The 26,317-nt window shown below is 36.1% G+C and overlaps 1 protein-coding gene across 27 annotated transcripts in view; it reads left to right on the plus strand.

Moving 5' to 3' along the window:
* The window catches only part of LOC117972866 (neurobeachin-like), a 355,091-nt gene that overhangs the window by 209,461 nt on the left and 119,313 nt on the right, over positions 1 to 26,317 (plus strand). For all 27 annotated transcript variants that reach the window (XM_059028569.1, XM_059028575.1, XM_059028571.1 and 24 more), the window contains 2 exons: positions 5,084 to 5,250; positions 24,871 to 24,995. In XM_059028569.1, coding sequence (XP_058884552.1) covers positions 5,084 to 5,250; positions 24,871 to 24,995 — 292 coding nt within the window. The remainder of the gene's footprint in view (positions 1 to 5,083; positions 5,251 to 24,870; positions 24,996 to 26,317) is intronic.

Genomic DNA, 26,317 nt, shown 5'->3' on the forward strand with positions numbered 1-26,317 from the left:
ATTAAATATGGAATAAACAATGGTGGATGCCAATTACTTTTGTCAGTTTCAAGTTATTTCAGAGAAAATTGTGCATTCTTCGTTTTTTGTGGAGGGGTACCAACAAATTTGACCACGTCTGTGTGTGTATGTGTGTGTGTATATATATATATATATATATATATATATATATATATATATATATATATATATATATATATATATATATATATATGTGTGTATATATATATATATATATATATATATATATATATATATATATATATATATATATAAACAAGTACACACACTGCTGTGCAAAAGTCTTAGACATGTTTCATCTTTCTACTCTGATGCATTATGAGCATCAACAATTTACTCAAAGCCTCCACTAGTGTTTTCTACTATTATAACAACCTTGACTTGCATAAATGTCCTTAAGGAATAGAAAGAAGATGAGCATCGAATTGACAACAGAACTGGCAGAAGGAGCAGGTGTCGTTGTCCATTAAAGCAATAGTACGAAGGTCACTCTTGAAATCAGGACTTAAAGGGTGTGTTTCAGTAAGAAGAAAGGGGAACACGACTAAAAGGCTAAAATATGCACAAGAACACAGCAATTGGACTATGGAACAATGGTCAAAGGTGCTTTGGACTGTTGATGGATGGTTTGTCAATTACAGATGATGTTTCTCTATACTTGTTGATTGTGCTTCAGATGCCACACCCTGTGCACCACAGTACCACATATGTCCTTTCCATGTGACATTTCAGGTTAATTAAATGGTGTATAAAATTGTTTGTTGAAGAAGGTATGCTAGGAGGCTGTGTGGTCCAGTGGTTAAAGAAAAGGGCTTGTAACCAGGAGGTCCCCGTTTCAAATCCCACCTCAGCCACTGATTCACTGTGTGACCCTGAGCAAGTCACTTAACCTCCTTGTGCTCCGTCTTTCGGGTGAGACGTATTTGTAAGTGACTTTGCAGTTGATGCATGGTTCACACACCCTAGTCTCTGTAAGTCGCCTTGGATAAAGGCGTCTGCTAAATAAACAAATAATAATAATAATTATCTTCAAGTATCGCTCATCCCTGTTAGACATCTTTTTGATGTTTCTCTGTACTTGTTGATTATGCTTCGGATACCACACCTTGAAAATTGAGGATGAGAGCTATTTCACTCAATGTTTTCCCTTCTTTATGCAAGTCAAGGTTGTTATAATAGTAGAAAACACTAGTGGAAGCTTTGAGTAAATGGTTGATGCTCATAATGCATCAGAGTAGAAAAATGCAACATGTCTAAGACTCTTGCACAGCAGTGTGTGTGTGTGTGTGTGTGTGTGTGTGTATGTATGTATATATATATATATATATATATATATATATATATATATATATATATATATATATATATATATATATATATATATATATATATGTTTACAGTAATTCGTCGCGTATCCGCCCGTCACATGTCAGTCTTAACCGTTTATCCACCATGTTCAGCCTTTTCAGCAACATTAGTTTATTATTGAACAGATTAGTTCAGTGATTGTGCTCCTTGCGCTGCCATTGCTGGTATTGTCACGTGAACTGTTCAATGTGTTGACTTGATATGTAAATAAATCCTGTTCGCCTGCAGGGAGCGTATCAACTTCAGCCTCCGTCTCGATCTCTTGCCTGTCACTCAGCAGCGAATGCACGCAGCCACACGCCAGACAGCTACTCTGTCACAAGTATTAATACCCTGTATCTTTCTAAACAACAGATTTAGGGGAGCTCCCTAATAAAAGCTGAATCTCAAAACAATAATTGTGTGAATATAGTAATTGTTACAGCTGTGTATAATGGTATTTAAAACAGGATTCATTCATCCAACTTTTTACATATCTGCCCTTACTCTGGTCCCAGCGCAGTCTGATATGCGACGGATTACTGTATAATATATATGTATGTTATAAATGTTATAAAACATTTGTATAGATTGATATATACATATATTTTATCGAATGCTCTTTTTTTGACAAAGTGTTAATTAAACAAATCAACATTGCATTTTCCATTTGCTTTATTGAATGTTTTTCTTTTTACTGCGTGACACAGAACACTAATACTGTTCTGTGTCCTGCTTCTTGTTTCTTGTTAACTTCTAAGTATTGTATTTCAAACGTGTGTAATATTGCTTCTCTGGCAGAGAATTGAATAGCACACTTTGTTGTATCTTAATTGATACCTATAGTATCTACTGTTTCTCTAGTCTGAGTGAACAAATGTGTACATGTATTTTCTCACATTGCACAGCTCTAAAATCACCTTTCATCCAAAAAGTTATCCAAAAAACAATGTAAGCTACGATAATTTAAATAACAAACAGAAATAATAATGAAAAAAAGAGGATTTAAAACAGTGTCAATGCATGCTATGAGTAAATAAGGTTTCAAATTGTCTTCCTTGTTCTTTCTTCTTGTTGGCAGTATTATTATGTGTAAAATTCGTACAGTACAAAACAAGCAGGTATTTTAAAGTACCCAGATATAAAATCAAAAATATTGTCAGCAGCCTGGGACACCCTATTCTAGGGAAGAAGAAATTCCAAAATGACATTTCAGAACCAAAATGACAAGATACAATATTTAATAATAGGGGTGAGCAGGCCCAGATTTAAGAACAGATACTTCTTTTTTTTTTTTCAAATGATGCAGGTTATTTTATTAACTGTTGTGTCCTAGATTACAAGACTTTAATAAGTCTCCAGAGACACAGCCAGCAAGTCATCACTCAATGTAGAGTTTTTGCTGAGGACTTAAGTAACCAAAAAGCCATATAAGGTTTATAAATCCTTGTGCAATAAGACAATAACTGACATATCTATAGCTCTACAGAAATATAGGTAGCAACTTGCTGTCCTACAACAACAGAATGAGCTAGATACTGCCATACGTTGTACTTATCCTCTTTAATCACTTACTTTAGAGTTGTTTTTTTACAGTAATAGTCCCATTACATAATTAAACAATGACACTTTAACCTTGCCACTGTTCAGACTACCTGCAAGTTTCTTGAAACTGAAAGCAGGAGCGCCTGTCTGTGGTTTGATGATGTTCTTATCTTGGTGAAGCAGCCTTCTTAAACCAGCAGCTTGATGTACTAGTTCTTATGATCCTTGACCCCACAGATAAACTATTAGACACCGAGATATGGGGATGTCACAAGGAAATATACATAACCTTTACTTCAGTTTGTCAGGGCAGACAGCAGACACTTTTTACATGAGATTGATATTGCTTTATTACAAAGCCTTAGATTGGAGATTTGGGAGTCAGATTAGATGCATTTATAATTAAGTTGGGTGTCAGGGTGAAGCTTCATACTATTTAAAAGATAAATAACATTTGATATTTATCAGTGCATCACATGGTAACCCAAGATGACAACTAAAGATTGAGTTATCTGCCTTTTGAAGAATACGTTGATGTATAATATCTGACAGAATTCAAATATAAACCAGGAAATTCAATTAACTTTCAGCTTCTGTTAGCAAATTAGATTTTGAATATTAGCAATATTCCCCAAAGGCTTTACAAAAAGCCAAAAGATAAAGTAGAATGTGCCACGCAAGATTACTCTTAGGCTGGTATTATCGTGTGCAAGCCTTTAAATAAGCTACATGGAATAATAACCTTCCAAAACATTAGCCTAAAACAATTTAATCAAATTCCATTTTAGTCCTGAACCAAGTACAGGAAAGCAATCCCTTTTCTACATAGTAAATTATACAAATCCCTTTTTAAATGATGTTATAGTTGATTTATATATATATATATATATATATATATATATATATATATATATATATATATACACACACTAATAATTGGCTAGTATAACTTATTACTGCTAAATTAATTGTTCATTTACTTTGGAGAAATGCAAATATATTTACTTATTTAATAATATGCTGCTGCTTGAATGTTTTATTTTTTCTGTAAAGGAAAACAACACAAAAAAAGTAAAATAAAACTGCCTACTTGTATGTTTTATACACCTTGGTATGTAAACAATAATCATGCTGTGCACCTTTACATTTCAAACGCAAAGCCTTCTCATACGTGAACCGCTCATAGCTGAGGTCCAATGCAGCTACGCTCAACCCTGGTTTTTAAGATGGTGACCCACACACGCTTTCATATAAATGCATGGAATGAAATGAGGCCTGAACCATTGGTTGTACTGTTTGAACTGTATGGCTTTGGAATGACAGCAGCCAAATTCACACGTGAGATGTTAAAGTCTCATTTATCAAGGACTTTTCTCTGGATAAATAAACCTTAGAATGTTTTTATCTACGTGGAATTTAAATCAAAAATAGATTTATACTTAAAAGTATAGCTTACCACACATTTTTAAATATACAAATTATAGTTCTAATGCAATGAATGCATTGTATAAAAAATGGGGTGCATTTTCAGACAATTACAGTATACCAGTGGTTAATAAATTGGTGTCATTAAGCAGATTACTTTTTAATGGGATGGTTATGACAAATCCAAATTCCAATTTAAGCAAAAACCATTTTCATGAAATATTTGAGTGCACTAAATACCCCCTTGAGCATGGATGTGTATTTGTTTGATTATGATTTCTTCTTACTTACGCATTTATGATGCAGTTTAGCACAGGCTTTCTATGTTATAAATAATACACCTATCTATAACATGTTATACTGTAAACCCCTTTTTATTTGCAAGCAATTATTTTAGCTAATTTCATTATGTCCATTTAATTCCAGTTTTAATGACTGCTAATTGCACAGTGTACTATGCAATACACATTTTACTGTCCTTCATCGCTATGTATGGTGTCCAATTTAGAACTTTTTGAAAATTCACTTTAAAAGAGTCTAAATATCAAATTGTAGCCAGTTTACTGAATAGCAGAGATGTTTACAACAGGGTCCTTGCCAAAGTTAAGATTTACAGATCAAACATTTCTCTTTGCTATATCCAGTTTAATCAAGACAAAGAAAGTCATTTTGGTCAACACATTAAATGCAGTTACTTTTACAGTAAAGCATGGACTTGTATAATATGTATTTCTCTCCTTGACAGTCCAATTGTGCCCAGTATGCTGCTGACAGGAGGGAAGAGGAGAAGATGTGTGACCATCTTATCAGCGCTGCCAAACACAGGGATCATGTGACCGCCAATCAGCTGAAACAGAAAATCCTAAATATCTTGACAAACAAACATGGAGCCTGGGGAACCCTCTCTCAAAGGTAGGGGCCAAATTGGTACCTGTTTGGAAATTGAACATGTATTCAGTGTGAGGCTTCTGCTCATAGTCATTAAATGTAATCACATTTTCTTGGTTTGCAAAAAGGTCATGTTTCAAATCAGTAAATCCTATTAGTATATTGTACAACATGTCGATTCACTACTTTTTGCTGAACAGGTATCATTTTGTATATATTTTTTTGTATTACAGGGAACCCTGCTAACTTTTATAAAAAAAAAAAAAAAAACTACATGCAAACATTTGTTTAAAAAGCGTATTTTTAAAACATTATTTTATATGTAGATATGTGTGTGTGTGTATATATATATATATATATATATATATATATATATATTATGTAAGAGGCCTTTTACTCCTCCTCTCATGTACTGTATATACATATAAAACCATGTAATAACCACATGCCAAGAGGGATACACCAACAGCCTCTTGGGATCTTTGTATCTCATGGTAATCAACTACCAGGACTGTTTAACTGGCTCCATTGCTGGCATATATCATTATGTTACTGAAAGGTTCTGTAAATGTACTGATTAAAATAAGACAAGCTTTGCTTTTGAAACAGGCTATACCATATGGGGTCTATTCAATAAGCCTAAAGACCAGAAGACTAAAACAACTGTTTAGTGTATTTCTGTCTATAAAAATCTGTTAAACTCTAGGGAACGTCCTGTTTTTACAGTGGTATTTAGATCTGCCAATTTAGAGAAACTGAATCCATACTCTATATGCTTTCCCAGTTAAGGTCTGGTATACCATAAAGAAGGGAATAGATCATTTAATATTTCTCAGTCTTATCAAGCAATAAGATAACTACATTACATTTTTTGCATAAAAAAGTACAATTATAATGGTAATTTTCTTCATATTGAACATAAAAAGTTATCAGCCACATTTCTGAATTAATGCTCTCACATTTTTAGTTAAGCCCAGAAAGGAAGGCAAAATGAAAAACTGTACGTGTTCTATATTTGCTTTTAGTGTTTTAAATGGAGCACTTTTGCAGTACAACCCTGACTTGTATGAAAGGGAAGGTGAATTTCATTTGTCATCTTGAAAAACATGCTGACAGGATTGTCTGTGGTAAGGTCTCAAGTAGAAGTGTCTTGATGGTCAGATCTCAATGTCAAATAATCCAAACTTTTCAAACTCATACTGTTCACTAGGTGCTCCTTGGCAGCCCCACAGTAACTCGGAATCAATGAGTTTGTATGTTGGTCCAAATGTTGTTATATTTATCTTAAGAAGGGTATTAAATCATAGTCTTAAAGAACTAGAACCTACAAATGTACTTTTCTTGCCTTCGGTGATGCAAAGTCATTGATGACATGGTCTTAATTCAGAGAGTTGGGCAATGCAAATTCAATGGATATAATGGCTAGATTGGACAAGTGTGCTTGGACCATGGAGGTTCGGAGATCATTTTTAATGAATTTCAGCTTTCTGAAACTATGTTGGATTGTTAGTGAACTTGCAAATAAATTACCTACCCGCTTGAAAAATCATACTTTTAGTTGGATGGGAAAATGTTTATTTGCATGTAAAGAATTATATTATGTGAAGATTGGAACTATGTTTTAGGTTACCAATAATCAATATAATAATTACAATTTATAGTAGAAGGCGCTGAACTGGAAAATACTACCAATCTCTTTGTTGGGTAGATTTTCTCTGGAAGGTTCCCAGCCCAGAATAAAGAAAAGGACTCACTCTCTAAACTAGGAGAGTTACCCTTGCCTGTTCTTGGGAAATATTATTTGGCTGCAAGGCTATATTTGGTCCAGTAGTGGATTTTCAAAAATGTTAATGCTGGATGTACCCACATGAAACCATTTGGACTATTCACTCCTAAGTGCCGCCCCCCCCCCCCCCCAAAAAAAAAGCTATTTTACATACACCAAATGTCTGGTTTAAAAATGTTTAGGATTACACTGGAGGATAATTCCGCCCACAAAATTGAAAATGCTTGGTATCAACACTGCAGGACATCTCTCAAAATGACACACTGTCCTTTGACACAGCACAGTCAGTCACAATACAATATAGCAAAGGAACTCTTTCAGTTCTTCAAAATAAGACCTCAGAAGTCCTCAAAATTACCACAATGCACACTACTAGCAAATATCCAAATGAATAAATATGATTGCTGCATGCTAAGCCATAAAAAAGAAACTGCAGGGTGCAAATAAAAATGAAAGTATTAAAAAACGGACAATATTACAATATACAATATAGTATCCCAAGGCTCTTACAATAAAACATATAAAGACCAAATAGACATCACAGATCACAAAAATAAGAAACAAGCAATAAAATGCATACAATTAAAAAAAGAAAGAAAAAATACATTAAAATCAGACACAACAGGTCACAAATATAAAATTAACACGACAAAATGTATGCAATAAAATAAAGAACGGAAGGCTTTATATTATAGCCTAATAAAAACAGGTGTGTTGTGTATTTGTAAACACTGACTTTCGCTTTGTATTATAAGCTTTCACAATTATTTTCAGCAAATCGAGAGGTCTTGCTCGGAACACAGGATCGATGAGGGAGGCAGTGCCTGCTGTGTGCTGTTTTTCATCAAGTTGTGGGATAAAAACAGGGTCAGCTATTGTACTAATTTTTACTTTGTTTATTTTAGAAATGTCATAACTTAACCAACACATGTTATGTGAGAACATTCTTTTAAAAAATTAAAATGCAATCACCCTTTAAAAAACAGTTGCCATGTCAGTTTCTGCTCCCGTTGCCGCTTGTCAGTTTCTGCTCCCGATGCCGCTTGTCAGTTTCTGCTCCGATGCCGCTTGTCAGTTTCTGCTCCCGATGCCGCTTGTCAGTTTCTGCTCCCGATGCCGCTTGTCAGTTTCTGTTCCCGATGCCGCTTGTCAGTTTCTGTTCCCGATGCCGCTTGTCAGTTTCTGTTCCCGATGCCGCTTGTCAGTTTCTGCTCCCGATGCCGCTTGTCAGTTTCTGCTCCCGATGTCGCTTGTCAGTTTCTGCTCCCGATGCCGCTTGTCAGTTTCTGCTCCCGATGCCGCTTGTCAGTTTCTGCTCCCGATGCCGCTTGTCAGTTTCTGCTCCCGATGCCGCTGGTCAGTTTCTGCTCCCGATGCCGCTGGTCAGTTTCTGCTCCCGATGCCGCTTGTCAGTTTCAGTCCCCGATGCCGCTTGTCAGTTTCAGTAGGCTACTGTTTAGCCAGAGAGCACACGCAGACACAGTACGAGAAAAAAAGGCATCGGGAACATTAAAAGAAATAAAATAGGCTACTATTCAAGATAAATAACAATGAAGATAGAGTGTGAAAAATGGCGTTTCACCCCTTATACTGACACTGGTTGTAATTCTTTTTTCTGGTATGTGGTCGCATTTTTCAAACAATAGTGCAAAGCAACTATTTGGCGATACGCTGCAGCCGTGCTGCTCAGACCCCAACATTTTATATGAACTGAAGATCTTGTTTGCTCCGCAGCTTCACAGTGGTCAGTTTTTCAGATTGATAGCGAAAAGTGTAGCCCGTTATCAGCAAAAAATAGGGTCGGTCGGGTAACCGAAACCACAATTTTTTTTTTATTTGGCCTTATTATTCGTCAGCCAATTGGCTCCCCCCTCAGGTTGGATGCTGACTTGAGGGGGGGACAATTGCCTGACAAATAATAAAGTGCTTTAATTTCGTAATTTTTGTTTTGAATCATTATTGCACACATTTGTTTTACTTATTATTCATCAACCAATCAATCGGCATCCCTCCTCAGGTTGGTGCCCTGGTGCGGCCGCACTGCTCGCACCCACCTTGGTACAGCCCTGCCTCTTATTCTGCCCGGTTTTACTAAATATGCTGCAAACCTTTGGGGGTCTTTTAGTGCCTTATGAAAATTGTAGTTGCTATGTAATTGATTTTCCAGTCAGTAATAACACTAGGCTGTAAATTCCTGTTGCCTTTCTGCCTTATCCTGAACCCATCAGTCAGAGAGAGAATACTGTTTATATGTGTGACTTCTTAGGTAACAGTGTACAACCTTTTCTGTATATACAGTATGGAAAATGCTTGTTTTTCTGTCATCTCTACTCTGTCAATCATATGACCTTGACATTGCGGTTTTCCTGTAAATTCCGCCTGGGAGCCTAAATAATGTAGATGAACCAAAGAGACCTTCCCAATTGTTTCAGTTGCAGGAATGCTGGCTACTGGGCTGTCAATGGACAATACCATTTCCTTATCCCTGAGTGCAGCTCAATTCTGAGGCCATGATTATCTCATGGAATAAGAATTATGTGTAATTTACATGAAAAGGGTTGCTCTGGGGTGGACTTTGTATGTTTATGCAGACACAAAAGTACATAAGAGAAGAAAGAGTTTGGAGTTAGTAGGTTAATTTCATCTGAAAGACTTGTCAGAGACTTGCAAATGTGGTGCATGAGTACAAAATGCATTAATGTTAAAGGAATATATGAATAACCTAGTTTCACAAAAGCATTTCAATATTAATGTAATCTAACAGAGAATACTTTGTGCAAAAATCTGAGTAGAACCTTCATGTCTAACAATAAGCACATTCAGTGAATACTGTACATTTTAATTTGCAAACCTATTTTTATAATAGCGGTGTTTGTTACAACAGTTTAATATAAATATATATAGCTACCCTCACTGTTCAAAATAGTCAAGATGGCTGATAAAAAATATGCATCACCCTTTAGGCTTAACCACCAAAGGACTTCAGAAATCATGCATGTAAAAGACTCCAGTAATGTAATACCAACTGCCACTGCATTGTATTCCAGATACAATGGGTTCTATCAAACCAGATTCAAAGAGGAATATTTCAATTAATCTTGAGTATTACCGGTGCTTAGATTTTACAGTCTCAAAAATATTTTTTATAATACTAAATATTATGCTAGAACTACATTCTGTAACTGGGAATTCCGATGTATAAGGACATAAGGAGTAGTTTTTAAAAAATCACTTTCCTGATTTTAGATGCATTGATCGTATTCTTTGAAAAGGAGCTTTACAGTTCTATTATAAAAGTGGTCACTTCTAAAATAGCAGGCAAAACAGATCCACCCAAAACACATATTTGATTTAATTCAGTTACCAAATTTACTTATTCAAATATTTATAGAAAACATCTGAGCGGAATTAAATTTGCATTGAAACAAAAGGTTATTGAGCCACAGTGCATTGTAAATTATACAACAAAACTTCACATTTTAATGGTAACCTGCTGGAAAAGAAAAATGATGCAATGTGTTCATGAGCTCAAGGCACTGTTGCAGCTGAGCAGCTCAGTCTTATTCAATGCTACATTAACTTTTCCATTTATGCTGCTCTTGTAAAATATAAAGCCCTGAAGCATTTTGAAGTAGCTGTCTATAATATGTGTTTTTGTTATTTTTGTATTGTAGCTGATTCTTTTGTTTTTAAGCAGGACTGCAAGACCAGTGTTTAAACAGTTTCATGTCCAGAAAACAACAAATTAAGTGAAACGCCACTTGTAATTTGGCATTATAGGCTGTAAATCTAACAGCAATGTCGCACCCGCAGATTATTAACAGTGAAGTTAGTCAGAATGTGTTTTGCTTGTAAAAACGTGAAGGGAAAAATAAGGAAATCGGTAAATAGTAGGTTATAATATGCTGTATGTAATGCATTATTCTGCCATTAAACAATTAAGAAATAACCAACAAAATGGCATTTTCTTAGATCATACCTTATGCTTGCCTGATGATAAATGTTGGCATCAGAAAATCAATATTTGTAAAATTGAAACAGTATAGGTTAGTATTGATCCATGCAGCTAAATCAACATGAAGGGCTTTGTAACAGCTTTCTTGGACAGCTAGCTACCCAGTAATGGCATACTATCAATTTTAGCTTTCCACTGATAAATCAACTTGAAAATTGGATGTCAGAATTTTTTTTTTTTTTTTTTTTTTTAACTAAAGCAGCGATTTGTCTTTGCCCTTTAACCTCTGGTGACCTCTTAGATTGGGGTTATAAAGTTCAGCAATGCCACAAGGAAAGAGTTGCTAGAAAGAGCATTTCAATGAATCTGAGACTCATTTATTCATCTGCAAAATGCAGCTGTCTTCTAAATATTAAACACATCTTAAAGCAAGTGCCTTGTTTTCTGTGACACAGATGTATATCATGTTGTTTCTAGAACATTATAACAATGTATACATTAGTAAAAGTATAGAAATAACCTAGATTGCTTGTCTGGGGTTGTCTACCACACCTTTAAAGGCTCTATCTTGGAAGCCACTTGACTGAGCACAGAGCTCATCACACTGTATGTCATTGCAGACTCACATATGTGTGCACACTTGCATGTTTTTCCATTCTGTTTCATTTCTTGGGACTGCTCTTACAGTATTTGAATTTAGGTTCTGTAAATCAGGACCAGCTTCTTCAACAACTGAGGTTTTGTGTTTCCAGATTTTTGTCAAAATGGATATTGATCTAAGGCTTCTTATTTTGTATACATGTAATTACTATGTACAAAATGGAAATGTCTTTTAGAAAGTGCAGCAAGGATTGGCATACACACAAACTAAATGTTTGTTGAATTATATAGTATTATACCTCATATAGTTCATTTAAAAGTGGTCAGAAAGAGACCACATTTCTTGTGTTTTAGAGCTGTGGTCATATAGGTTTGTTGACAGCTGACAAAGAGCTATGCGTTCACATCTGTGTGGCAGGCCTTAAGTTAACCTGACTGGGTATTGATTGTGAAGTTTTCTGTTGTATAATTACTTTTTGCTTTGGAAAAAATGTGGCAAGTATTGATCTGGATAGAAGCATTCGAGTAGCCGTTTCCCTTGACTAACAGCGAGTGTCATCTTTCAGCCATGATAAATGGTAACAATCTGGCCCAGGATAATAACACTGTGCTGGAATGAACCCTTCAGTCACCCAGCCTAACCCCCTCTGGAGCATGTTTCCTCCAATCTCCTGTTAAATGATTGTTAAGTCTAATGCTAGTGTTGAATTGTGTGGGTCTTATCTGTTATTTAATTGCATCAAATTTTAATTGATAACAATAGGATGGTTAAACATAGGTTCATGTTAAATATAGATATCTAACATTAAAGTAGTGGAAAACATTATGTAGTTTTAGTTAAAACAAATACAATGAAACATAAATTAACTGGTAACCAGTGACTGTAAAGACTGGTTTTATTGTGGCTTGTGAAGGGTCCTTTTAATTTAAACTTTCCTTTCTGCCATTTATCTGTGAGATGTGGATCTCTCCTGTTTACAAAAAGTGTGAAAGACTACTATTTAAATTAATAATTTTTAAAAGGCCTTTTCATTTTATGTATTTCTATCATTTGCTCTTGACCCACAGAAGTTTTTCCCCCCTAAGGGCAACCTTAACCTCTCTGCCTGGCACTAATTAGAACTGCAGAGGGGGTAATTTACACAATCATCAATTTAAAGCCACAGCATTGAACTAGGCATCAGTTAAGTATAGCTGGTTTATATTTGATGAGGTTTATTTAAACATGTTTGCAATCAGCCATCGAGACACAGGCCCCTTCAAATTGATTGCTGAGCTAATAAAATCCACTAACACATCAGACAAAAGGAGGCTAAATAAAGGGGCATCACACCAGTTTTACACAAAAATCTGGCTAATATGTATGTAAATGTTTTCGACTAACGTTATGTCTTGAAAGGAGTGTTATTTAAAGGATTGTTGTCTGTGTTGCAGCAATGTATTTATGTGTGTGTGTGTGTGTGTTTATATATATGTATATTATATATAACATGTATTATATTATCATTGTACAATGTGGCTTTAGGGCCTTAGATTAGCTGAATGGTAAAACAACTACAGTGGCAAAATAGTAAACATTTCCCAGGGGTAGGAGCCCAAACTGTAACTGGCAAAATGTTTTAGATCATTTTAAGACAGCTCTGAAAGATTTGGATAAAGGTCATTTTCCTTGTGCCCAGCTAAATAAACATGAGTGGCTCCGCAATGGGATTCTTGCCTTTCAGTATTCTGTCATACATTTTTCTTTTTACACTTATGGGAATACTTGGCAAAGCATTGTTTACTGCCTGGGAGGCAGTCTATTAAATGTGTTTGTTTTCTTTAATGCTTCTGTTCTTTTACGTAAGTAAGGGTTTTAGGAAGTTTTCGTAGACTCTGGACATTCTCTGTTGATTGTTACATACTACAAAGACTTTTTCTTTAAGGTTCTTGGTGAGGACAGATCATTTTAAAGAAGTTACATTATCTGCCTGTGTTTTGACCCTAATCCCCCCCCACCCCCCACCCCCACTGCATTGATACAGCTGGCCTCTCGCTGTTCACAGCTGAATGGTGAAATCAATGCCTGGTCTAAAAAAATGCAGATGAAAGCCATACTGATCACATGCAGTCATTTCCCGTCATTTTATCAGGCCTCAGTCGGTTATACTAGAAATCAATGTTTGTTCATAAGACATAAGTACTGGTTTGTGTCTAAGTTAGGAAGTTAAAGCATTTTTGTTGAACGCTTGCCTTTTTTTTTTTTTTTAGATACAGATTTGCTATAACAAGTAAAATGTGGTTTGAGAAATTATTTGTGAAGATGACTATCTGTGACTGAAGGCATTACAATTAAATGGAATCATTATAGTGTGTTTATAGGTCACAGCATGTGTCAGATGTTCCTGTAGTGTATGGTAATCTGTTATTTTCAGTTGTGGTGGAGTACATTTTTACAGCATGTGTGTCTCATTTTTCACTGTGTTGTAGAATATTTCATTGCTTGTCTTCGTTAAAGTGGTTATAGATAACAAACTAAATCTCACCTGTCGTGCTCCTCCATTAGCGATGTAGGCCAAAAAACTAAAAATAATTATATATATATATATATATATATATATATATATATATATATATATATATAGGGGGAAACCCCTGTCTGCCTTGAAATTTCTGCCTGGGAGAGACCTTGCTGATGCAGTATAACTACCTTGTGTCTTGTTGCTGTGCTCAGTCTTGCCATGGTGCATGACTTTTGACAGTAAACTGTCTTCAGCAACCTCACCTTGTTAGCTGAGTTTGGCTGTTCCTCACCCAGTTTTATTCCTCCTACACAGCTGTTTCTGTTTCAGTTAATGACTGTGTTTCAACCTACATATTGAATTGATGATCATTAGCACCTGTTTGGTATAATTGTTTAATCATACACCTGACTATATACCTACAAAATCCCTGACTTTGTGCAAGTGTACCTAGAAGAATTGATGCTGTTTTGAAGGCAAAGGGTGGTCACACCAAATATGGATTTGATGTAGATATTTCTTCTGTTCAGTCACTTTGCATTTAGTTAATTGATAAATATAATCTATTAACATGTCTATTTTTGAAAGCATTCTTACTTTACAGCATTTTTTCACACCTGCCTAAAACTTTTGCACAGTACTGTGTGTATATATATATATATATATATATATATATATATATATATATATATATATATATATATATATATATATATAGCACTATTATAACACACCTTGTTATAGTGCGGAATCGGTTATAACACTATAGGGTCGTGGCTCCCATTTGCTCCATAATGCCATTACAGTTGCCCTTTTATACTCATTATAAGACAGAACACAAATAGCACGGTCTTGTAACTATGGCTCCCCACTATAGCATTATAAAGGGTGAGCACTATATGTGTGTGTGTGTGTATGTGTGGGCCAGATATATATATATTCACATACACACACATACACACACACACACACACACATATAATGTTTGTGTGCGTGATAAAACTGATTGGTTTTCTTTGAGGTAGTATGTTATACTTGCAGTGTTTATTTCACCTGGAGAATTCTCTCCACCCCTTCAATGCCTTCTGTCATTAACCAGCCAGCTGATGTCCCTGATGACTGATATGATTTGCAGCCAGTGACCCTTGCAGTAGTAAAATGACCCAGGAGATGCTCGTATAACACACTACCTTGAATGAAGGCATGCAAAGTGAGAGCTTTATTTAACCTAGTATTGAAACAGATAGATTTTCTTTTTTCAAATATGTCTTTTGCTGTGAAGTGTAGGTCTTAATATGGAGTTAGAGGGTGGCAGTATTTAGATCTGATGCTATTTAGGTACTTGAGATGTTGCATGTTCCTTTGTGTATACAAGTCCTTATTTTTTACAACAGATAAAAGTGCATAGTAATTTACAGGGACTATAATGTAGGAATAAACTTGGTGACTTTATGTTCCAAAAAGATAACTGTAGGTCTTTTCTGTCAACAGTCAATGAGATAAAATATTGAACAATTGTGATGGTGTTTAACTGAAGTGTGCAGCAATACATATTACACAGGCGTCAGCTACGGTGACTACTAACAATGTTATGAAAGCCAAACGATGTTCAGATGTTCTCTAGTGCTGCAAAGAGAGTTCCCATTTAGGACAATGGAACAGCTGCTTTAGATACTGCTGTGGTGCGTGTGACAGGGATGGCTGTAGTGGTGACGTCAGACCAGAATGCAGGGACAAAAACAAAGAAAGCGCTGCGGTGCAAAAGGCACTGTTTATGTTCTTTAAACAACAAAAATAAAATAAACAGTTTTAACAAACAGAAACACTTGCTCACAGAGCAAAATAAAAGTTTAAACAAAATAATCATGAAAACAATAGGTCAGGCTGGGCAGTTGCAGTTGCTGTCAGTGTTCCTATTTATATTTTAGTTTTGTTTTCTCTCTCCTCTCCTCTGCTCTCGTTCTCCTCTTCCGAACACCCAGCCAGAGCGCCGACAGCTTCAGACTTTTATGTAGGTGCCCATCTCCCGATTAGCAACAATTGAAACAATTAACTCAACTTCTGCACAAGGTTTTTTTTTTTTTTAATGTGGATGGGGCTTCTTTTAATGTGGATGGCTAAATAAACAATATTTTTGTTTTAAATACCATAAAATAAAAACAAAACAATACTTTAATAAGGCTTTACCCTGCCCCCTTTTATGTACAAGGCCCCTCGCCCTGTCACAGTGTTCTTTCCTTCCCCCTTCAGGTGGTGTTCTGGGAGAAAGATCATAGAACTACAATGACGTTGATGAAAAACAGCCCTTTTCCCTTTTTAAATAGTTCCTTCTTTGATTATAGACATTTATTATAATTATCCAGAGATTAGTCTGACAATGTAGAATCCTGTAATGGAACCCTTTAAAAGGAATATAATGGTACTTTATTGAATTTTTCAAGTGGTAGAGGAAAGATAATGCAGTTCTTTCTTATGACCTTGTTTAAACATATGAATTCAGTAGTTTGACTGAGAGGTTTCTGTCACTACCTTAAAATGCAGAAATGTATACAAATAAACAAACAGCTGTACAAATAGCTAATGCAATGTCTTGTATTTAGGAAGATATGTATCTTAGGAAGATATTGACGTGTTCCAAATATTTTGGAAATCCCCTTTTGTGAATTTGCCCACTATCAGTTGTTACCCTTTTGTCAATGTGTAATTGATATTTAGGTAAAGATAAATATGTTGATGACACATGTCCTTTGTGGCCTGTTGCTGCTGGCTCTATGATTTTATGTTGCAGTTGAAGGAAACTGTTTGAATAGTGAAAAGTACAATTGATTAATAATTCAGACTAGCAACACTCAAGGCTAAGCACTATAAATTAGAGTACTGATGTAGTGCAACAGGGCTTTTATGCCACACTGAAAATCTGAAAATAGTTTAACAGTTGATTTGGCAGTTTAAGAGCACAGGGATAATAGGAAACATTGGGGCAATTTTCATGGAAAAAGAAAAATTAGTCTCCCCTTTTTCTCACTCTTATTTCGGTAGTACTTTTGACTTACAACCAGGTTATTTTGGAGCACACCCATGCAGAGTCTGCTGGTGACATGATGGCCTTTGTCGACCAGTGGACTCTAAATGGCGTGCTCTGTACCATCATTTTTGGTGCTCTTAAATATTTAATTTACAGTCCTTTTTCAACCTTTTTTTTCTTTAAAATCAGTTTGATGTCCGTCCTTGTTAGCATCCTCCTTGATGCAGATGCCAAGATGAATTTAAGTAAGACTACTATTAATAATAATAAATACCCAAATCCGAATTTCACAGGGACAGTGGACTTTCTTCAAGCTGTCTTCTTGAATAGAATAGTGGAACCAACAGCTTTTTCTTCTTTTTCATGTTTTCATCATTCTAAAACAAATCTTCCTCAATGATTTAGGTTTAAGAGATTTTACTTTAGAAGTGGGTGGACACTAAAGCCTGGTGGTGTCGATAGCCTGCAGCCATAATAAAGCCACTGGCAGCGAATTCCCAGCTATGCTAATTTAATACATAGGGGTACCTACGTTACTTTCCTGTTCTAGGTAGGTACCCATGATAGATACCACTTAAGGCTAGTGTACAGTGTAGTGCATCGTATAGCTAAGGTACAGAAAAGTCTAAGCTTAAAGCAATTGGCTTTCGGATCACCAAACACAAAGATAACAAAAGTGTAAAAGGATGTACACATTTTTTTATTTTATTTGTAGTAGCTTCAGTATATTTTTATAACGTTGCTTATAAAGTAACCAAACTATAAAGCAAATAGCAATAATTTGAAACGTTGAATAAATGGTGGCACATAAAAAAAAATACTGAATGAAGAGGTATCTAAACCCCTCTTTACTGTATGCTTATGTTTTCCTATTTGGTCAAAGAACCTAGCCGTGGCTACTTCCAGCAGCTTTTAGATAATAAAGGATTGCTTGGTGGTACAGCCTTTACGAATAGTAGAAAGTTGTGCAAGGTTACGTCACAAATGGGATTTTCAGTGCTGAAGTCTTGTAAGAATAATGTACGACTTGCAGATATTTTCATGCAAAAATTGTACGTTTTTTTAGTGTGAGAAGACGATTTACACACCCCTTAAAGTCGTACAATGTTGTAGACACGCACTATAGTGTGGAGAGAGAGTGACGACTTTCTAAGCTGCATGGAAACCCAACCATTGCTTGCTAAAGTGTAGGGAAGAAAGAAAACAGTTATAGGTGGAGTTACAAGTGAGGAAGAAGATGAAATTAGCTTTGTCTGCACAATGACACAACATCCTACCTTTTCCTTACAATACCAGCATACAGTTTATTAAACACATTTTCTACTGTAGACACACACTAGTGGAAACAGGAAAAAAATAAATAGTTTCTGTGGAAACTGTTATTCAGGCTATACATTTTTCACATGTGTGTTATTCCTTTCCAGCAATTAATGCTGCTGAAAACAGTTATTTCACGATCCTGAAGACCAACTAATAAATCCATTCTAGTAGGTGTAATTTGAATGAACATGGCAATTTCAGCTTGTGGTCTTTATTAAACAGGACTTCAGTTATGAAAGGGAACACTTAAAACAGAGCCTTTCAGGCACGAAACACCCCCAGGGTCAAAGTTCCTGCTGTAGCAGTCAAGTATGCATTATTTTACACATGCAGCATGGTGTGTCCTTTTAAAAGGAATTTGTGTTGGATTAAGACCAGTACCTCAGTGTGTGGATTAGAGAACTGTGACCTTGCAAGTGCACGGTTTAATTTCTGTGCCATATGCACGTGCAGTTTTGAATGCCTGTTGTTGTGAAAGTGGAAGCAGTATGGCCCGGAGGATGGTTTTCAGCACTGGGGTTCACACACAGATCCCTTTTTGACTTAATAATTCATCAAAAATGACCTTGGTGTACTCTGGGAGTGCAGCTGCTGGAGACAAACGCTTCGATATTTTATTTGTATGAGAATGAATAGAAGTATGAGGTTTTTGTTGCCTGACTGTCAGAGAAACTGTGAAATGGGCATTATGAGACTGATATTCACAATAATATAGACAGCACTGTGCCAATTAAGAGGAAACCAATGCAAATGTCAAGTAAATATTTATTTTAATAGATTAATTCAGATGAGAGTAGCGTGTGCTGATTCAGTTCTGGTCTGTGGCTTTTAAATGTTACTTTCTTCAGTGAAGGTGTCTGTGGTACTCTCTGTGCATATTGTGTATATTGAGTAAGCGATGTAGGGGAGGGTTAGAGTGCAAGGCAAATAACTAACTGAAGTGAACATATTTAAATGCACATTAAACATTTTCTGTATTTATCATGAAGCACTTTAAAACGAAGAGTAGCAATAAATAAAAAGAGGGAGTCCTTTACTGATGGTTTTGGTTATCAGTGTTAGCAAATTAGCTTTTAAAATGCAGTTTGAAATCCATTTCAGTGATTGATGAGCAATGCCACTAATACATTTTGTCTGCTTTCCGTGAGGCTTCATTTTTTTGTCACTGTGTACAATTGGTAAGTTGAATGTGAAAGTCAGGGGAGCTAATTATTCCTACAGATTGCCACACTGATGAATAGTCTGTCATTGGTGAGCTATGAAGAGCATGATTTATTGGGTTTTGAAATTCAATGTGGACCGCTACAGATATTCCAAAATAGTCACCTCTAAGACTCAGAAAAATAATGGAGTATTAAATATATTATAAACCCCTTAAACAATCAGCATATAAAACACAGTTTTTAGCAGCCAAATAATATTTTTCAGTTTGCCAAGATTTGCTGAGGTATTGACTGATTGCTTTATAGAGTTGTAAGCCAGGTTGGCTTTGAAAAAAATATGTTCTTTTAAGTTTGCTTTCTGTTCTCATTTGACTTGCCTTTTATGAAGTAAAGAACGTACAAAAACAGTTGACAAAACCCTGATGAATGCATGAATGCTACCTTTGTGGTTTAATAGCCCACAGTATAAATATTATTTTAACAGAGCTGCAATTTTGAAATGTTATACCTGTGCATTAGCGATAAAGGTCAACAAAGTCCAACAAAGCAGCATATTGATTTTTATGTTTAGTCAGATGAGGGCTGACATACTTGGATCTCCTATGCCACCGCAGGACTTTGTTCCAACCATTTCCTTGATTATTTCATTGATGGAGACTGAAAGAACCAAGAAAACCTGCACTTGTGTATGAAGAGGTCCCAATCCTAAAAACACCAATGTTGCTCTGCAATCAAAAATAGGATTTTACTTTTCTGTTACTGATATATAGCATGACACAAAAATATGACAAGTATGGTGACTTGAGTATTCAGTTGTACATTGGGCACCACTGCCCCAATCTGGTAGATAATATAGACATTGTCAGTTGCTTACTAGGATTCCACCTGAGCTTCACACTCAGTCTAGGTTCAAGACATGTGGCAGGAACTGGCTTCACCTGAGTCAAAGTGAAAATAATGGCTGAGAATATCCTTACCAGCGTTCTCCTTGGTCGACATGTTTTTTCTCAGTTTCCATCCAGGCATAGAAGGTGTTTGATACAGAACCACAGTTTCCCATACAGCTGTGTGGTCATGCAGGTTCTTAGACCCAAACACTTGCATAACATTTTATCCATTCTGTCTACAAACTAGCTTAAAATGAAGTTTAGGTACATTCTTAGCGCTCCAAGTGTTATACACAGATATACACACATCCAAGTGCATAGGGTTACTTAAAATATGAATGCATTTAAGATGATGAAACCTCTACTTAGTGAGAGAAATGCTATTTTAAAGTAATCCGATATATTTGTTTTACCGCCAGCATGAGGTGAAAGTAATAGGTTCCAGACGCAATACGGTTACCTTTGACTTGATTGGGAAAGGAGGGCCAAAGCTGTGGTAAAACTTGTTAACACAGAGTGAACAGCATGTGCGAGGCTGGACTATCTCAGTGCCACATTTAACTTGACCCAGTGCAGTAGTAAAGCCTTGGGGCAATCGTATTAGAAATGAAAAGCTTTCTAGCCATTGTGTGCTGCACATTTTAATAACCTTAATGTCATATGTCTATCATGCTGCCTGTTTTTAGCGGCTTGCATGTGGCTCTCTAACCTCTATGTTTCACAGCAGGACCACCCTTTGCTTTATGCGTCTTAATGATGTCTATTTGGGAACTGAACAAATTGGACAATATTGACCACAAAATAGAATATGGTAATGGCATATCGGTTTAATTAAAAGCTCAAAAATCCTCACGTTTGTGTACTGTCACATACTGAACCATGCAGCATTGTTTCTTAATGAAGAAAAATGTTGATTGTGACATCAGAATGGTTACCAATGGTACCTTTTTTTAAAGGTTATTCAATAACCATGAATGTAAACTGTCACCACACATGTTGTATAAGTGGACATATAATCTATTCATTAAGACTAAAGAAATGTACAGTAGTGTCCAAGCTATTGATGAAAGATCAGTTCAGTGGTTAAAACAATATTATTTTGAATCTGAAATATACTATTGCACTCAATTCCTGTAAAGAATTTGCCTTTCAGTTATTCCTTCCACGCTTGACAGTGACAGTGGCTTTCATTTTACTGAGCACATACATGCAGAGATGCACATTCACACACTGTTAAACTGAAAATCAACTGTATCCCTTGTGAGCTGTGATAAGTCTCCAGAGACTGTTGGTTTCTGAATTTTGCTGATGTTATTCAGGGAAACAGGAGGTAGCTTTTGTGATTTGATCCAGTATAACACTTTAATCTGTTTAGACTGACTGAATATTATGCAGGAACTGGGTACACAATCAAATCCGTAACTAGTAGCTAAGGACTTAACTCTGTTGGTCATGTCAAATCTGTGCTTGGAAATCCTTCACATTTGTAAATGCCTCTTAAGATATTAGTCGTTTGCGTTTAAGGAGAAGCTGTTTATGGGTTTCTTCTGTCTGAATCATGAGATGTTTCCTGAATTGTAAAAATCTAAAATGTGTGAGCAGAATGCAAACATGTTGGATAAAGACTGGTATTTCACAAAGTGTGTTGTCCTGCATCAGACGCTTGTGAATAGAGTATACAAGCCGTCTACTCAATGTAGGTTCACAGACATATGCTTCCTGTGCTGTTCCCAGAGGAACATTAACGTGTGTTGTAGCATGTTTCTCAACTGAAACTGTGGACATAGTAGAACTTGATAGAACATAGTAGAAATGGAAGTGGGACTAAGCAATGATGAGAGGAGCAGTGATGAAATTAGTAAAAATATTCTTTCTTTCATTTTTTATCTGAAGTAGTTTCTTCTTCTTCTTCTTCTTCTTCTTCTTCTTCTTCTTCTTCTTCTTCAGATGCACTTTGTATCCTTGTCTGTTTCAGTCATCACATCCTGAAGTTTAAAACACTCCTGAAACACTTCTAGTCTCCTAGTGGATGTAAGAATTAAATTAGTGGACAATAATACTGTCATTTTAAGGTCAATGCACACAATATTTATTGTTCCAAGATAATTAAAGAATCAGGTGTAGCCCAGGGGCGTCTATCTGGCTTTCATAGGAGATTTAGTTGGAATCAATGCACCGGCATCGTACTGAAAGAGGCAAGCTTGGGCACCTGCAACACCATAAGATGATTCCTGGGAGGTTTTTTCCAAATATATTTAATGACATGGAACAACAATGCTTGTGAACTAATATAATGACAGGAATATACATTTTTATATTCCTAATCATTGAATTATATTTAACTAAAAAAAGCTTAATACATCGACTTTTATTATGAGAAAAATATCAGTATTAATAAAAAAATATTTATGAACATAGTTCCAAAACACCAACTTTGGCATTAGCGTTCATCACTAAATATTCCCCCCACCACTGATCTCTCTATCTCTATTCCTTTTGAATCCACCACTCTCTCTCCCTCCTCGACCCCTCCCCTCCCTCTCCTACTCTAAGCACATCTCTTCTCTGGCACGCTCCTGACGCCTCTTCCTCAGCAACATATGCAGAATTCGCCCATTCCTCACCGACTACTCCACACAGCTCCTAGTTCAGGCCCTGGTAATGTCCCGCCTTGACTACTGCAACTCCTAGCCAGCCTCCCTGCTTCCGCTATCCAAACGCTCTAGCTCATCTAAAACTCTGCTGCTCGCCTTGTCTTTTCCCTCCCATCTCCAGACTATTATTTCCCCCTATACTCCCTCTCGCTCCCTCCGCTCCTCAGATTAGCTGTACCCCCCCCCCCTCAGTGATGGAACAACCTACCCACAGATATAAGGACTGCTCAGTCCCTGACCACCTTCAGGCACTTCAAGACACACCTGTTCAGACAGCATCTGTAAACCTCATAACCCTCGACTACTGGACCATATGGCACCCAATTGTATCAATACTTGCATCACCTTGTATTTGCACTTAACTGCACCACACTTTGTTGTATTCTACTACTGCTCTCAATTATAGCTATTTTTGTATCTTGTACTTGATTTTACTCTTAAAGGTGACCATATTGACATTTATTTTGTAATTGCTCTTAATTGAAGTCGTTCTTATCCATTTATTGTACTTACTACTTGCTCTTAATGGAATTTACTCTTATGGGCAAATATTTTTTAGAATACATGTAACTGTTCTTAGTCAAAATCATCTCAAACATAATTATTTACTGTATTTGTCTTATTTGAATTTGATCCTATTTACTACTGACTTTATTGTATTTTATAACTGCTCTTATCTGTAATGTGATATTTTATAATGTGATATTTCATAATGTGATGTTTTGCAATGTGATATTTTGTAACAACTGTAAGTCACCCTAGATAAGGGCATCTGCTAAGAAAATAAATAATAATAATAATATTGAACTTAAAATTCTTAAATTTAATGGCAGTTATATACTGTCACTTGCCTTTATAGCAGGTTAGTCATGAAAGTAAAAAAAAAAAAATCATATTTAGTCGTCTTCACTTGTAAATGCTCTACTTTTAGACATATGTTTGTTTTTTACTTAGATTTCCCAATTTGGTTAAGGCATTTTCAGCCAGGCCCTTCTTAAACACAAAAGCTTTAAACGTTTGAAATGTCTCCAAGCTGAAGAACACTTGAAAAGGGAAGCACTTAGTAACCTGATGTTGGCCCTTGCACTTAATGGTTTGCATTAGCTGCAAGCAATAAAATTATCTTCGTTCTTTGCTAATGTTGGAATAATAATTTACAAAGATGGTTACCACATGCTGAAATTTTTTTTGAGCTCTAATTCAATGTTATTAATAATTAATAAATATGCAAATTTATTTTGGTTGCTGGGGGGGGGGGCCTAGGGAATCATTTCAATGAATATTTCAAGACGTTATTTTAATAATGTTTCCACATATGCAAGTGGAGCAGTATTTTATAGTTCCAGGCTTCGTCTGCAGAGAGACCCTGGTCATTAAACTGCCTGCTGTTTGCATTGAGGTTCTCTCATTTGATTTACAAGCCTTGTTAAAAACACAGTAAAAAGAAAGCAAGCTGTGCCATTTATACTTGTAATTTGATGCTGTATTTGTTAATGGTCTTTCCATGATTTATGTCTTGAGCAGTCGGTACAGCCTTGTGAAAGAGGCTTGGCTGAATGGCTTAATGCTATTATGGTGTTAAATAAGTGCCAGAATTTGTTTGATTACCATAGTACGCTGTGCGAAATAAAATACATTGTAACCCACCCACTGTTATCAGAGTCAAATAAGGAATAATGAGTAATGTGTTTATCTTTAAAGCCACTCCATGCTGAGCTATGCCTCCTAACGTGTGTCTTGTGTCTTTTCGTAGCCCACTGCATGATTTTTGGCGCCTCGACTACTGGGAAGATGACCTGAGGAGGAGACGGCGTTTTGTGCGCAATGCCTTTGGGTCCACCCACCCAGAAGTCATGCTGAAAGCAGTGGAGGACTATGGTTAGTGATCAGCCTTTGCTTAAATTTGCTTTAATTCTGCACATCTCCCTATCATAGATTAAGTAGCAAAAATAAATCTGTGTGTCCATAATACAAAGTTGAGTGGGGTGTGGAAGATACTGCACTACGAAATGTTCTGAAGTGACAGTACTCTATGTCAGTGTTTCCCAAACTTTTAGATTGGCGACCCAAATGAACACAGGAATAATGAACCCGCGACCCAAAATAATTATTCACTATTCTGTATTTTAACTTAAATACTTAACCAATCAAAAAGCGACATTTCATTTATTTGTAACTACACTACACTATATAAGCATTCAGGCTTTGAATTTGCTAAAATGTTTATCAAATTAATTATGAGTACAAAATTGTTTTAACCAAACATTTAAAATTGTATTGCAACATACTGAATACCAGTTTTAATTTTCAATTCAACATCAAGCATTGCAAACATTCTGACAACCTGTCAAAGATTAGGCTAGCCGCTACTGACACTTACTGTCCAGCTGTTAGAAAAAAGAAAGAAAGAGAAAGTTGAGATAACTTCCAAAAGAATAAAACTAATTAAAACAGTGATGGTTTTGCAGTCCAAACATTTTCACAAACAGTGCTTGTGAGGTTGTTTTTGACTGAAAATGCTGCTTCACACAGATAGGTGGTGGTGGTGGTTCTGAAACTTATCGTAAAGTGCTTTTAAAATGGTGGTCAATTACCTGTTTGGTAATGGAGACATCAAACTTCTTGTTCTTTTCAATAAATTCAGACAGAAGTGGGAACATTTTATAACAGCATTCTGTTATTCGTTTGTGCCACAGTTGCACCTTTTACTTTGAATGCCTCAATTTTGCACTGCTGCTCAAAAAATATTACTGCCTTTTCCATGCATTGCTACATTCAATTTGTATAGGTGAGTGAATAAATTTGCAAGGTATGCCAGCGAAAGAAGCCACATCTTATCTTTCTTTCAGCGTGGAAGAAATGCATCTCTTCTCAAAGCTCAAATAGACGCTGCAGCATTTTTCCATGGAAAAGCCAATGTATTTCAGTGTGCATTAATAGCTGTTCATGATCAGCTCCTAATTCACAGCACAAGGTCTGGAAGCAACGTGCATTTAAAGCACTGGTCTTAATATAGTTCATAATCTTAACTGCTGCATTTAAAACATCATGAAGTTCATCAGACATGTTCTTACAGGCCTGAGCTTCACGGTGTAGAAAGCAGTGATGGCACACAGCTTCAGGGACATGATCTTGCACTATTTTTACTACGCCAGACCTCCTGCCTGTCATCGCCGCAGCACCATTGGTTGCAATCCCCA

This window comes from Acipenser ruthenus, chromosome 8, assembly GCF_902713425.1.
Source record: "Acipenser ruthenus chromosome 8, fAciRut3.2 maternal haplotype, whole genome shotgun sequence".
In the NCBI taxonomy this organism is placed as follows: domain Eukaryota; kingdom Metazoa; phylum Chordata; class Actinopteri; order Acipenseriformes; family Acipenseridae; genus Acipenser; species Acipenser ruthenus.